The sequence below is a fragment of the Ahaetulla prasina genome, chromosome 3, assembly GCF_028640845.1.
Source record: "Ahaetulla prasina isolate Xishuangbanna chromosome 3, ASM2864084v1, whole genome shotgun sequence".
NCBI lineage: Eukaryota > Metazoa > Chordata > Lepidosauria > Squamata > Colubridae > Ahaetulla > Ahaetulla prasina.
In genome coordinates, this window is record NC_080541.1 from 161,517,310 (window position 1) to 161,533,086 (window position 15,777).

General features: G+C 39.7%; 2 protein-coding genes across 2 annotated transcripts; one reads left to right on the forward strand and one right to left on the reverse strand.

The window, feature by feature from the left end:
* The first annotated feature begins 382 nt into the window (after positions 1-382).
* Positions 383-3,812, forward strand: INSL5 (insulin like 5). The gene is given in 2 exon segments (XM_058178974.1): positions 383-2,429; positions 3,323-3,812. Coding segments are annotated over 2 exon segments (414 nt in total). The 5' UTR covers positions 383-2,242; the 3' UTR covers positions 3,550-3,812.
* A 22-nt stretch (positions 3,813-3,834) lies between these two features.
* DYNLT5 (dynein light chain Tctex-type family member 5) lies at positions 3,835-13,869 on the reverse strand. The gene is made up of 5 exons (XM_058178965.1): positions 13,624-13,869; positions 10,923-11,040; positions 10,244-10,335; positions 6,676-6,800; positions 3,835-5,981 (listed from the first exon to the last, which is right to left on the reverse strand). The coding sequence occupies exons 2-5, from the start codon at positions 11,033-11,035 to the stop codon at positions 5,778-5,780; spliced, it is 534 nt and encodes a 177-aa protein (XP_058034948.1). The 5' UTR covers positions 11,036-11,040; positions 13,624-13,869; the 3' UTR covers positions 3,835-5,777.
* Positions 13,870-15,777: the final 1,908 nt, after the last annotated feature.

Sequence of the window (15,777 nt, forward strand, 5' to 3'; positions counted from 1 at the left end):
TTTAATGCTTTTGTAAACTGAAATATATCATCAAGGTTAATGGTACTCTATGTCGAAGTTAACAGTCATCAACATTTATGTCTTGAAGTTGGAGAATATGTGTGATGTAAGGTATCAATAAGTTTCTTTATATTATAGCTACTATGTATTTCAAAGCATAAATAGATGAGCAACTAGTCTCAGCTACTTTTTCTAATTAAAAAAAATTAGAAAGCGACCCATTTATACTTACAGCTGGGCACTATTCAATGGATTCTTGAACAGCAAATTTCTTTCTAGTCCAAAGGTAAATTATTCTTAAATTAATTTTTAGTAGATATTCCAAAGGATTTGGAGATGGCAGAAGCCCATAAAATGAGTACATGTGCCAACCTCCAAAAACACCTGTAAAAAAACATACCATATAACAAATTCTAAAAAATCTCCACACCCAAACTACCAAGTGTGTAATGAACTACAATTACAATTGATCAAACAATCCAGATCAGAATTTGTCAAAGGAAAAAAGGAAGAAGGTCTACATTTGCATACTGACTGGCTGCTTTTCTTAATGATACAAGGTTCTCTGAGCTAGCTTGCTTCCTTACAGAAAAGATATGGATGCTTTCTTTTTCCAGAGGGCAAAAAGTAGCTTGCATCGCACTCCAAACTGCAATTTTGTGAGTTTCACAGAGTAACATAACTGAAGATTATCTGTGTTTCCTCATGTTATGCTTACCAGGAATTTCTGTCATTGTACTTGGGGATTGTTTTGCTGTTCCTGCTCCAATATTGCATTTTGCATAATTTACTGCACATAGACCAGAAATGGGCTGTAAACAGCTCTCCCAGGATGGTATCCTACTGTTCTAACAGGCTATTAGCCTGACAACAGTGGTAGCCTTGTGTCCATTTCTTTTGTTTATACATATCCTGCCTTTATTATTTTTATACACAACTCAAAAGCAGCAAATATATCTAATAGACCTTCTACCTCCTATTTTCTCCACAACAACAGCTCTGTGAGGTAGATTGGCTGAGAGAGAATGACCAGCCCAAAGTCACCCAGTCAACTTTCATGCCTAAGGTGGGACTAGAACTCGCTGTCTCCTTATTTCTAACCTGGTGCCTTGACTGCTAGCCCAATCTGGCTGTCACTCTTGTTTCTAGTGATGGAAATAGAGTCCTGGAAAAGATAAAAGTTTGCAAGCTCAACTCACTTTTCAAGGATCAGGCAATCAAAAATGATTGTTTTAGTACTTACATAGGCATGTGGAGTCACGTGGCAGAACATTGATCATGAAGATGATGCAAGGTCTGTGTTTTGTATGGATATCAGGATGTAATTATATATGGTAAGTTTGAGTTATAATGTCATCCATGCATGTTATTTTTAATATCACTATGGCTAGCTGTGGACATCTATGAGTTCTGTCAGAAGTTAATTCTCTTATCAACAATTTCTTTCAGCTTTAAAATTGCTTTCAGGAATTGTGAATAATTCTACTCACAGTTATTTTTAGTTTTAACTACACACACAAGCTGAAACAAGACACTTTTATGATCTAAAGGCTTTTTCTCAGGGTTTCAACTCTGCAACATCCTATGTCATCCTTGCTAGATAAAATCCGTAATTTCAGAAACTGATACTATCTTAAAGTAGATTATGTCAGAGTGCAATAGAAACATAAAAAAACAAAATTATTCTCTCTCATTCCAAAATTATTCACTGATGGTTTTCAAAATCTGCAAAATTTAAATACAAAGGATCAATTGCTGGACCAGCACATATAAGATTAAAGCATTGGAAAAACTCAGAGAATCCAATAATTCTGCTAAATGTTCCAAAGCAACCTGGAATGTTCATACTAGCTAAATTAATCCACTGCTTAAAAATTATAGCAGCCACAATAACTTGCACTTAGTTAAATATCACAAGCGACACTTTGCGATATGGGGATGAAGTGCACATTTATAATATTGATCTAAGGCAGAATAATTCTATAAATGTTCTGGAACACTGACTGACTGCTGTTCTTGGCCAATGTAGTGATATACTGAAACATCAGTAACTATTTGAGAACAACTCAGGCACATTACCTACAGCACTTAAAGCCATCAAAAAAACATTTTACTAGTTCTGCCCACGTCATTCAACCAACAGCCCAGATACATATAAATTGATGCCGGATCTCAGCATGAACCTCTAGTGGCTCTTTACTTCTTCCCTGCTCAAATTGCTACAAGGTGTTTTATCTAGAAAATGAAGGTGGTACTAGTAGGGCTGCTTTTCCTCTGCGTCATGGCCATACATTCTGAAGCAACAACTATTAAACTCTGTGGGAGAGAATTTGTAAGAGCGGTTGTCTTTGCTTGTGGAGGATCACGGTGGAGAAGACAACTTGGTGACCATTTTTCAGAAGGGCTCATAGGTAAGCATATGAACTACCCCAATATTCATAATTTTGGCATGCAATCAATCATTGCAATAAATCTACCATTATCTTGATTTTACTATGCTATAGTTTAATAAAAACATTTTAAAGATGAGTTACATTATAAAAGTAATAACATAATTTAAAAAACAGAAAGTACCAGGGAGAAAACTCATTCTGCCCTATTTTGATGGTATGAGCACCAAGAAGAGATTCTTAAATGTACCAGAGCTGGCAATTATCTTTTCAAGTCCCTATGCCTCAACCTGTGCAAGCTTTGAAATATGCTACAATATTGCATAGGATAATACATATTAATCAGTTTTTAGATTTCTACAAGTTACTTTTTAATAATAGCTTTTGGGATTATTTTGTTTTAAGTAGATAGCTAGATGTAGATAGATATAGTATATAGATACAGATATAGAGAATTGCATATAGAATATAGAAATTCAGAACTTTAAAGGAGTCTGTTCAGAAATATATTTTGGTGAATGAAGCAACATCTCTTAGGGCTCACTGAAATCAGGTGCGTGACCAGGATTACAAAACTCACAAAGCAGTTTGCTTTTGATCTTTTGAAGTTAATATATAATTCCTATTCTAATTGGAGAAGCATTTGGAAGAAAATCTAATTTTCTTCATTCTTTTGAAAAGAAGTTAGTTTCAATTTGGGATATACTTTCTGGGAAAACAAAGCTTTCTGAAAGCAATGCAGCTGTTTTAGTATAAATTCTTAGACTGAAACTTCCAGGTTGATCTTCTAAATATTAACAACACAGACTATGCACACAGAAAAATTAAAAAAAACATCAGCTTTTATTTGATAATGGTTTTAGATTTTAGGTTTATGGAGATAAAATCTCAACTTGTTTGTCTCTCATTTTTATGTAATGGAACAAGAAATGCATACATATTTATAATTTAATCTCATTCTACAGATGCCAATGGAAAGTACATGGAGAAGTCAAAATCCCAAAGCAACGAATTAATCCAGTACTACATGGAGTCTGAGAAAGATTTGCAAGACATGCAACAGAAGTCTGTTCACAAAAGAAGCAAGGATGTTGTGCAGCTTACAATCACTTGTTGTACTATTGGATGCAGTGCAAACACTATAAATTCACTGTGCTAAAAATATTAAAATCCTGCCATGGAAGCTTATCTAAATAAGATGCATCATATCTAGAATATAGCGTTTTCAAATCTTTCCTGTTACACTTTGTATTTCCCAGCTCTGCAGATGCTCCAAGTTGCTATTCTGTTTAGGATGTTACACCAATTAGAAACATTTTTTCCATACTTGTGTAGTATGGAAGTTAGCTGCTTTGTTTTCTAATTTTTGAAATAAATGTGCAATTCAGTAAACTAGTTTCTCTAAACTGTTCTTGTCAATGCATAAATAGTATTGGGCTTGCAAATTAAAAAAAATCTCTGAACATGTTTCACTTTCTTAGGGAGTTCAAAGAACAGTTTGAATGAATGACTAGAGCTTTGTGGTTCAGTTTAGGAGCTTTAATCCATGATAAAGCTAATAGAAATCCTGACTGAAATCCTGGAATGACAGCCAGAAGAGACAATATTGATCTATGCATTTCAATGTTTATTCTTCTAATAACTTTTTGCCTGGACTGATCTCAAAATAAAGATGCTTTGGAAGTTTTTGCAAGGAAACTTGCAAATAGTGATGATAAATGTTTGGTGGGTGGAAAAAAACGTATTTGGGAGAGGAGTGCAGGAATGAGAATGTTGCAATTTTTTTTTTTACAGAGATAGGAAACATTCTTGATTGAAAAACTTTTGGTTTCAAGAATTGGTCAGTGATCCACAACAGCTGCAGCTAGCAGTCAGATAATCCACACTACTCTCACCTCATAGCCTCATTCCAGATGCATTTTAATGGGGGGAGGAAAGTTGCCTCCATTGGACTACGGGTTTCAGGTGGTGACTGTGATGTCTCTACTCATAATCTCTACTCATAAGCTGCAAAGTTTTGTGACTGCCTTACTGTGATTCCAACATTTCATGCCTGAAATTTAAATCGGCTTCAAATCAGGTGCTTTCATCTGGGCTACTTATTCTTGTGCGTCTTGATCTTTTAAGATGGGTTATCATGTATTTATTAATTGAAAAATATAAATACAAATAGACAAAAGGTAGCCACAAATGGTTTCTACATATCTTTATTTCAAATCAAATCTTTAGATTTCTTTTTTTAAACTTTATCCAATTTATCAATACATTTAGCAAGTGATTTATTTATACCCTGTTTTCCCGAAAATAAGACATCCCCTGATAATAAGCCCAATCGGGCTTTTGAGTGCATGCGCCAAAACAAGCCTCCCCCTGAAAATAAGCCCTCCCCAAAAATATTTAAATGCAGAGCTGGAAATCAGGTAAGACAGCAAGAGAGCCCCATCTTGCTCCATACACCCCAAAATAATAAGACCTCCCGGAAATAAGGCCAAGCGCTTATTTCGGGGTTCAAAAAATATAAGACAGGGCCTTATTTTTAGGGAAACAAAGGTATTTATATTATTATATTATTTAGTTGTAGCTGCTCAATAGGCAGCCTCTTAGGGGTGGACTGTTCCTTAACCAATCATGTTCTTATCTAATCGTTTTACAAAAAGAAAGGGAACAACACTTTAATTACTACTGCTATTATCTAATTTGTACCATATAGTTTCCCACTGCCTTTCTATTAACACATATACTTTTCTCAGAAAAGCCAAATTGTGTTTCTAATGGATCAGCTTACCTTTCAAACTAATTACCTGTATAAATATAAACAAATCTGCTTATTATGCTTTTACACCAATCATTATTCAAGAATGTAAACAGGTAATTGGATCTCACATTTAAACCTATTATTCCATCACAGGTAATTATATCAGGGATACTGAATCTCTTCCTGAAAACCTGCAATAGTTTGTGAACCCTTCTGAATTTTCAATATTTCTGCACAAATATTACTTAAAATAGGACCTATTCTCCACACTAAAGAGAACCCAATTAAACTGAGTCAAGAACATTATACTTGTTCATTTATTTATTGAGGAAAATGATACCAAACTACACATTTATGTCATTAATGCAGAGCAACTGAAAAGTCAAAAGGGCTCACAATTTTTTAGGTACCACTGTATTCAGGACCAAACAGCTGTGTTACTAGTTGCAATTACAATGGTGGTGTCTCAAAAAATAATTTAACTTTTTCTTCCATAATTAATAGATTATTTAGCAAATGTAACAACTATGCACATTAGTTTATTAATACATCTTATCACCATGTCAATGTGGATAGAAGTATAATTCAAAAATAAGATCTAGTTTGTTTTTCAGCTCACATCTTTTGCATCATCATTCAGAGTAAAGGGCATAGACATTTGCAAGAGCAAACAATGATCTATTTTTAAAGGAGTATGAAGAAAAAGTGTCACTTGTAGTGTCCCAAAGGCATCTGCTTCCAATCTGCATGCTCTGTTTACCTAGCTGTCCAATGTATATAATCACAATAATTTTGTATCTTGGTACCATCAGGTCTTTTATCCTGGCTTTTATTACCTAGGAGAAAAATATACTTGCTTAAACTCTTAGTTACTGTTAGAGAGTTAGAAGTTCTTAGAGTACAGTACAAATCTGTTTAAGTATTTAACCATTCCACTCTAATGACAATGTATTATGAAATTGGATTTATAATTCCAAATAATTTAGAAGATCAAGTACCATTGATTGAAAGTCACAAAAGCTGATTCTACAGTTAGTCAGGGCAACTTACTCCTATGTTATAGATAGTTATAAATTCCTAAATTAAAAATTGGATCATAAAATCTGGACCTTCGACTGTTCCCTCATGCAGCAGTGACATCATATTCAAAATATGGGAAATATATAAGGGCATATAATAGAGAAAAATACATTCTGAACAGCCTGAAAAGTTCTTTGCAATTTCTTTTTTATTTTACAAAATAGTAAAGTAGCACTAAGAGCTTCTCAACAAATAACTTGAGATATAAAATCAAAGCTCAAAAAGTTCATTTGAATATGGCCTAACATATGCCAACACAATTATCAAATATTTTTAAGGCTATCTTAATATTTTACTCTTAATGCCCCACTCTTGAACTCTGTTGCTGAAAAACAATTGAAACTTCCTTCAAATAAAGCTTGATAGGCTCCCCTCTATCTGCACCTTAGGGTTTCTACAAGATCTATTCCAATACTGATTTTAATTCTTACTTTAGTAATAATTTTGTACCTCAGATATAGTTTTAGTCATTTGCCTGCACAACTCTGCTTCATATTGTTCTTCCTGTAGATAACTTACTACCACATCCTTCAAGATGTTATTCACAGCAGTGATTGGGAAATACTTTGTAGGACCTGAGAAGCAGAGAGAGAGCTCATTTTATTTAATCCATATCATTTGATTAAAAGGTAGATAAAAATTTTTAAAACAGAAATAGGAAAGATGTGTAAACTGTGTTTAATATTAATCACCAGTTAAAATTTGACAAGAGTCCCTTCTTTATAAATTTGCTAAACACAGAGAGAAAAGGGAGCTAGTGTAATTTCTAAGGAAGCGGTTTCCATAGCTGAAAAGATTCAGGTTTTCTTGCAGATGCCCATTTTGTGATCTTCATAAAAGGGAAATCTTCAGAAGGGCCTCTGTTTTTAATGCCTGGACAGATTTACACTCAGGGGGGGTTCTCCTTTAAACAGTTGGTCCTCAGGCTGTTTAGAGCAGAGGTTCTTAATTTTTGTGTGTGTTCTCTTTGAGAATCTGGTGAGATCTGCGGAGCCTTTCTTGGAAAAATGGATTCAGTGATGCTCAAATGCCCTAGACATTTCCTATTTATCATCAGCATTTCTATCTTGTTAAATTTTCATTTCAATTCCCCCACCCCCCATTCAGCCCATTATCAAACTCAGAAAAGAGGATTTTTAGAATAATAATGGGTTTTTTTGATGTACTGATGGCACTTCACTCCAAGGTTCTTGATCTCCCAAGTGACTGAATCTAGATGTTGAACAGCATGGAAGACTAAATATAATGCTTTGAGACAAAACAGGTAAATGATCTGTGATTTCAAAAAGTAGTTCCTTAACCCTTCCTTCCCAAAACCAACTGACGGAAAAGAGTTACACTGCAAAACTGGGAGCTATGTATTTTGTTAATAGGTTTCTGGGTTAAATGTGCTTTTTGCTGGTCTCTCATGTTGGATGGCAACTTTATATTTTAACGAGCATCTCCCTGAAATTTTGAAGTACATTAAAGCAGAATGCATATATTTAGTATCTGTGAATGTCATTTTTTCAAAACTGGGTTTAAATAGTATAACACGGTTGATTTTACAAAAGGATTGAATACTTGCGTTTTTATAAAGAATAAAGTACCATATTATTGTTTATGGACCTTCCCTTTTTAAAATTTCATTTCTCTTTTAAAATTATTTTTAATGTAACTATACATTTGTCAAGGTATGGTATATAATACTTTTGGGTGGTGTTTTTTTTAACCTATATCTTTATTTTCAAAGTGCAGTATATGCATGAAATTATATTATGAAATAATTCCTAATTGATAAAAAGTTTGGCAGCTCTGTACCAAAAAACTGATCACCAGCAAATAAAGTATACAATCTTCAAAAAGCAATTTTTCAGCAGAGTCATAAGCTAATATTTTCTTCCAAAAGATAATTTTCTAAATTGTATACTTATTTGTACTGCATCTATGTTTTTCATTCCTACCCAGTTGGAAGCAGAAAGGCAAATTTATTTTGCACTAAACTGTTTTAACCCTGCTGATAATAAAAGATAAAGCCTTTTTAATGATGTTACTATAAAGTATATCCATCCTCAAAACCTGCCATTATACTAGGAGGTGTAATCCTGGGAGGGATGTGCAAAGAATGCTTGCAGGCATGCTAAGAGTATATACTCCCAGTGTTCATACTAAGTTACAAAAGCTCATCCCAGCTCCCCAGCTAAAAGGAGAGGCATCTATATTAGGTAACAATAATAAAAGAAGATGCTCAAGACAGATAATGACTTTAGAGCAGGGGTGTCCAAAGTTTTTTGAGTGAGGGCCAAATACAGAAAAATAAGCAAAGGCCCGGGCCACCGGGGGGGGGGGGGGGGGGGCTAAAATTTTTTGTACCAGTTCTGTGGGCGTGGCTTATTTTGGGGTGTGGCTTGGTGGTCATGTGACTGGTGGGCGTGGCTAACTCCTCATGTGACTGAGGGGATGTGGCTATGGGCATAGAAACCTAAATACATAGAGACCTAAATACTGACAGCGGCTACCAGTAATCCTCGGCTTGCAACCACTCATTTAGCGACCAATACAACAGCACTGAAAAAAGTGACTTACCACCAGTCTTTGCATTTATGACCTTCGCAGCATCCCCAGTTACATCAAAAGTCAAGCTTTTGGCAACCAGCATGTATTTACTGGGATTTTCCGTCCGTCATGAACTCTCTTCCCACTGAGGGAGACACAGCAGCCAATGGAGGGACTCCGGGAGGCCCAGGCGAGGCCCGCACCGCCTCGCAGCCACTCAGGTGTGCCACGCGCTCCCACCCAGGCCAGAAAGGGACGGGCTAACTAGGGGCGAGAGGGCGGGCACCGCCCTCCTCCGAACGCCGAGTGGCGGCGCGGCGTGAGCGGCAGGCGCGGCGGCCAATGGGAGCGGGCGAGCTCGTCCGCCACGGGCCGCACACGGGCCCGCGGCTGAGGTAAAGCGGAGCGTGTGGCGGGCGCCGCGGCTGCTTCGGGCGGCGCATGGAGGCGATGCCTTGCCGCGACCGGGCGCGTGGTGGGCGGCGGGGCAGAGGCCGGGATGCCAGCGAGCGGCGAGGGCGGGCCTCGGCAGCTGCGCCGACCCCGCCCGGCAGCGTGACAGCCTGAGCCGGACAGCAGCAGCAGCAGCGCCGACGGCAGCCGGCGTCGCTGCGCTGGCGGAACGGCTGCTGTGCGGGCGACGGGGCGCCGAGGAGGCCACAGCCACGCCGGGCGACGGCGACGCCACGACTGGCCGGGATCGGCGGCGCCCAGCTCAAACTCCTGCCCATGAACGACCAGATCCGGGAGCTGCAGACCATCATCCGCGACAAGTAAGCGCCCCTGAGCGTGCAGAGCGCCGCGCCTGAGAGGATCCCGCTGGGCTGGGAAGCAGAGCGCCGCCCGCCTGGCTTCCGGGGCTGCAGCCCCGCGTGGGGACGATGCGCGTCGCCGCCCCCCCCCCTCTTCCTCTGTCTGGTGGGCCGGGCCGGAGCCATGGGCGCCCTGGGCGCCTACAGCCCAGTGGCGGAATGGCCGCCCGCAGCCCCGGTGGGCGGGATCGCCAGCGGAGCCACTCCGCATCTGCAACCGGGCGAGCGGCGGCTTCCTTGGGGGCCAGGACGGGGGCCGCACCCCACTGTCCACCGAGAATTTGCTGCGGGCCAATAAAAACTGACCCGCGGGCCGCAGTTGGCCCGCGGGCCGTAGTTTGGACACCCCTGCTTTAGAGGTTGATGACTTTGACAGTCAGATTTAGTCTGGAACTGATGAAACATGCAAGTAAGATATATTCTTGTGATTGGAGGCTAGAATGTCAACGTTGGAAACAGAAGAAAACAGCATGACCTAGAAACAGAAGAATGATGTCCGGTTATGAAACACCTAGGGTGCTCCTATTGCTAAATGCAATCACCTTTATTAAATATACTTGCTTGGCAATCATAATCAGTCTTGCATAAGTCTAGTCCGACCTAGAGAATACAGTAAGTCCTAAATATCTTACATGGGGGGACTGGACGATCAATATGAAAATTATACTTACCTAATTGGTATGTGTTCTCCATCTGAATAGCTGGACGCAGGCTATCCTCATGGTGGCCAGGTTCATCCATATATGACACAGTACTTATAGAGCTAAACATAATAACCAACAATAACTGCATTCATTAAAAAATGAACAACCTGTGAAATATCATCAAGGAATGTAGGAACTACCAGAATAGGGATTCTTGGTATGTTAAGCCCTATTGATTTTGTACATAATATTAAGTATAGCCTTGATATAGAATTACCTCCATATCTGGGGAAGTACAAGTCCACAAATCTTAAAGTTGCTGAGGCTGAGGAATACTGCTCTACAAAAACTCTGTTCTTTGCATGACAACCTTGTAGTTACTTGAAAACTGCCATTTTGATTCCCTTCCATTCTGTCTGTTCTTTCCAATCTCACCTTGCAACTGGAACAGGATTTCTGTACATGCCCCATTATGGCAGAACAACATGCTATGAAGTCAGTATAGAATCTTTATTCAACATGGCTCTCAGGAAAGGACAGCTTCTTAAAAATAGCTAAATACTGGAGGAATTTTCAACTATTACCGAGCATTTCCATGACTAAATATAAAAAGTTTTAACCTCATGGTGCCCAAAGGAAATCACCCAACTGAACTACCAAAGAATTAACAAGATGAAAAATAAGAAAATATAACATTGCTACTTACTCTTTGTTTCTTCCAAAAAAATCCTTTGCTCTGATCTCATGGCTCCCCAAAGAAGATATGCTGCCTCTGTTCTTGGCCAAGCGGGTGGCTTTCTCCTTCATGATCTCTGACATTTTTACTAAACAGGAATTACATTTTTAAACCTAATATTTAGCTGAAAAGGTATTGGCAGCTGATAAAGAAATGAATGTCCATTTTACAAAATCAAGTAACTGAAGAGGCAGTGTAAATATAGCCTTTTAAGTCTTTGGGAAGAACAATTACATGACCACTTAATTGTGGGTTTTTTTTCTTTTGTAACCTGCAAAGTGGACTTGAGAACCACCTATGATTACCAGAAGTAGATTCACAGCACCACTACAAACAAGATTTTGCAACTCCTTAATTTGCAGTCAAAATGACAGGAAAGGGGCAGTAACAAAAATCAAGAGTACTTTAGAGAAAGTTGTTATGGTATAATTCAGGGATTCATTTATTATCCAGATTCAACAAGTGATACCTTAAAATAGCAACTTTATTCTTGGGAAAACCCACAGCCAGTTATCCTCCTATCATACTTTCAGTGTGTCTTCTAGATATTTTTTAATACTATAAGAAATCCGTAAGTTGAACATTCAACTCATGCTTCACAAACTCTACATTCTTCTCAGGAGATATCCCTATTGATGATTTCCTCTTCTATTTTTATCCGTTCAAGCCAATAACTCTGAATACTTGGAGAAAACTAAAATCTTAGCATACATATTGGTAAGTTTAGTGCAGAGTATCTATGGAGATTCTCAATCATCCAGGTTACGGTTGTCCCAAAAGTGCTTTTTTTCAAAAGACAACTGGAGTTTCTTGGTTGTTGTTTTTTTCTTTGGAAAGGTTTTGCTTCTCATCCAAGTAGCTTCTTCAGGTCTTGGATGAGAAGCAAAAAGTCTTAAAAGAGAAAAAAAAACCAAGGAAGTCCAGTTACCTTTTGAGGGGGGGGAAAGCACTGAGGATTTTAATGCCTAGTGAAATGAAATCAGTGATCTGTGTAATTATTTCAAGCGCTTTATTCTGCTTTGAATGAAGCACCCCACCGTGTCTGCAGTCTGCAAAATCTCTTTCTCCCAGATGTCCCAAAGGTGCTTTTTCAAGAGGCAACTGGACTCTTTCTTGTTTTTTCTTTTGTAACCTGCAAAGTGGACTTGAGAACCACCTATGATCACCAGAAGTAGATTCATAGCACCACTACAAACAAGATTTTGCAACTCCTTAATTTGCAGTCAAAATGACAGGAAAGGGGCAGTAACAAAAATCAAGAGTACTTTAGAGAAAGTTGTTATGGTATAATTCAGGGATTCATTTATTATCCAGATTCAACAAGTGATACCTTAAAATAGCAACTTTATTCTTGGGAAAACCCACAGCCAGTTATCCTCCTATCATACTTTCAGTGTGTCTTCTAGATATTTTTTAATACTATAAGAAATCCGTAAGTTGAACATTCAACTCATGCTTCACAAACTCTACATTCTTCTCAGGAGATATCCCTATTGATGATTTCCTCTTCTATTTTTATCCGTTCAAGCCAATAACTCTGAATACTTGGAGAAAACTAAAATCTTAGCATACATATTGGTAAGTTTAGTGCAGAGTATCTATGGAGATTCTCAATCATCCAGGTTACGGTTGTCCCAAAAGTGCTTTTTTTCAAAAGACAACTGGAGTTTCTTGGTTGTTGTTTTTTCCTTTGGAAAGGTTTTGCTTCTCATCCAAGTAGCTTCTTCAGGTCTTGGATGAGAAGCAAAAAGTCTTAAAAGAGAAAAAAAAACCAAGGAAGTCCAGTTACCTTTTGAGGGGGGGGAAAGCACTGAGGATTTTAATGCCTAGTGAAATGAAATCAGTGATCTGTGTAATTATTTCAAGTGCTTTATTCTGCTTTGAATGAAGCACCCCACCGTGTCTGCAGTCTGCAAAATCTCTTTCTCCCAGATGTCCCAAAGGTGCTTTTTCAAGAGGCAACTGGACTCTTTCTTGTTTTTTCTTTTTGAAGCCGTTTCGCTTCTCATCCAAGAAGCTTCTTCAGCTCTGAGAGGATAGTGGGGGAAGGGTGTCAAAGCTGAAGAAGCTTCTAGGATGAGAAGCGAAAGAGCTTCAAAAGAAAAAAAAACAAGGAAGTCCAGTTGCCTCCTGAACAAGCACCTTTGGGACAACCAGGACCGGGATGACTGAGAATCTCTAGCCTTTCTCCCATGGGAATCCGACTTCGACCGATCGCCTGGAGGAGATCAAGAAGCTTTCATTTGTCCTTGTGGGACGTTTTCAGGTCTCCAACTTGAGTCCGAACCCAACCCAGTGCGGACAAAAACGCACTTTTTACCCCCATTAACCCGATCCTGGAATTCCCGCAAAATGAGTCATCTTGCCCAGGGGTCTCCAACCTTGGCCACTTTAAGCTTGGAGGACTTCAACTCCCAGAATTCCCTAGCCAGCAAAGCAAAGCTGGCTGAGGAATTCTAGGAGTTGAAGTCCACCAGGCTTAAAGTGGCCAAGGTTTGGAGACCCCTGATCTAGCCCGCTAGTTGCCCACCGCGCTGCCCGACCTCGGCTGCCAACATCCGAACCACCGCTACGTGGCATCCCAGTGAGAAGCAACTTTTTACTCCCGTGCTGCGTTTTGCCAGCTATTCCGGACGTTGGCACCCCGAAGGAAGATAGCCGCGGTCCTTACCGCTTTAGTCGCAGCCGCCCTGGGAAGCCGGGAGATGTTGCTGGTTTCCCGGGCGACAACACGGGTCCTGGACGGCTGAAGAGGGAAGGGCGGGCTCAGCCTTGCCCCCGCCTCCAAGAGAGGCCGTACGGGAGTGGAGCGGCGGGAGAAAGACAGGCTGGTGTTTGTGGCTTCAGGCGCCCGTGTTGAGGAGGAGGAGGAGGCTGCCTGGCTAAGTGAGCGCAGCGCGCGAAGAATGCGCCTGGAAGTCCGCTCCACCGCCAGCCAAAAAGGAGATTAAAGCAAAAGCTCTGCGCGCGCATCCACCCCGCCGGCTCTTTTCCCCGAGCGGCAACTTTTGCTGCTGTGTCTCCCGGGCTGGCAAGCTCGTAGGTTTCGGTTCCCGTTCTTTCTCTCTCCCCGCTGCGGGGTTGCTCCGCCTTGGAATCTTGCGCGCTCGGGGTTCTGGTCGGGCTTCGAAAACACCCGCGGGGCGAGGAAAGCGCTTTCCTCCAGGCTGCCTCGAGCCGCGATCCTCAGCAGGGTTTATTTTATTTTATTTTATTTTATTTTATTTTATTTTATTTTATTTTATTTTATTTTATTTTATTTTATTTTATTTTATTTTATTTTATTTTATTTTATTTTATTTTATTTTATTTTATTTTATTTTATTTTATTTATTTATTTATTTATTTTGTCACACAGTATATATATAAGCCTAAGTATGAGATAACTATACAATATATAATCATATATATGAGTATGAGTATGTAATAACTATATTAATTGGATATAAGAAAAGGAAACAATAGGACAGGGACGGTAGGCACCTTTGTGCTCTTATGCACGCCCCTTACAGACCTCTTAGGAATAGGGTGAGGTCAATAGTAGACAGCTTTTGGTTGAAGCTTTGGGGATTTTGGGAAGAGACCACAGAGTCAGGTAGTTTATTCCAGGCATTAACAACTCTCTTACTGAAGTCATATTTTCTGCAATCAAGATTGGAGCGGTTAACATTAAGCTTAAATCTATTGTGTGCTCGTGTATTGTTGCAATTGAAGCTGAAGTAGTCATGACCATTCGCCGCAGGCAACTTGGCGCGGGGCAATTCGCCGTGGGACTACTTGTTGTGGGAGAAGAGTTACCCTAAGATCAAAGAAACCGTCAAGGAAAGGATGTGAAAGGAAGGGCCAGAACGGAATGTGAATGGCAAAAATTAAAATAATTGTTTACATATTTTGAATAATTAAATCGAATTGTTAAGTTGTCCTGTGGTGAGTTGTCCAGCAGCAAGCTGGCCAGGGTAAATTGTCCCATTCCGGACCTCCAGTACTTTGCAGTTCATGTCTGAATTCCTTGGCCAGCAGCCTTTTGGCCCTCCCCTTGATTGGAGGGGGTGGGTACTAAGGAAAGCCCCTTAACAGCTTAGAGCAGGGGTCTCCAACCTTGGCAACTTTAAGCCTGGTGGACTTCAACTCCCAGAATTCCCCAGCCAGCTTTGCTGGCTGGGGGATTCTGGGAGTTGAAGTCCACCAGGCTTAAAGTTGCCAAGGTTGGAGATCTCTGGCTTAGACGCAACTTTAGCTTCCTGAAAATATGACTTACAGTGTTTGGCTCATACAAAACTTTAAGCTTAAACTATCTACTGTTGACATCACCCCATTCCTAAGAGGTCTGTAAGGGGCGTACATAAGTGCACCTGCATGCCTACCGTCCCTGTCCTAATATTTCTTTTCACTTACTCTTTTCATGTATCCAAATTATGTTTATACTTTTACCTGTTATCTTGACAAGGACAAAAATATCTAAATAAAAATAAATAAAATAATATATAAAATGGTCAAGTCAGGCTCTAGTTGATTTTATCCAGGTCATTTTTAAAAAATTGTTCCTCCTTCCAGCGTTTTTCCTCAAATGCCGGATCCACTTTTTTTCAGATCAACCAACTGGTGATCTACTGGTTGTGACAGGAATTGACTGACTGGCTTATTGCAAGAGCCTGAGGTCATAAAAGGAGTGACAGACCCAAAGTCACCCAGCCCGCTCTCCTTTACAGGACACAGAAATATAATGAAAGGGTTAAAACCAGGGAAAGTCCCCAGTTCAGGTCTTACAATATAATAAAGTAATACAAATTATTTGGAATGGTGAGTCCCAGTGTTAACAGCACTT

Excerpts from the sequence above, each read along its gene's own strand:
- DYNLT5 (XM_058178965.1), bottom strand. The coding sequence starts at position 11,035 with ATGTCAGAGATCATGAAGGAGAAAGCCACCCGCTTGGCCAAGAACAGA. Across the intron at positions 6,801-10,243 it reads GGAGAACACATACCAATTAG|GTCCTACAAAGTATTTCCCA; the intron begins GTAAGTATAATT and ends TCTGCTTCTCAG. Across the intron at positions 5,982-6,675 it reads TGACTAAAACTATATCTGAG|GTAATAAAAGCCAGGATAAA; the intron begins GTACAAAATTAT and ends TTTTTCTCCTAG.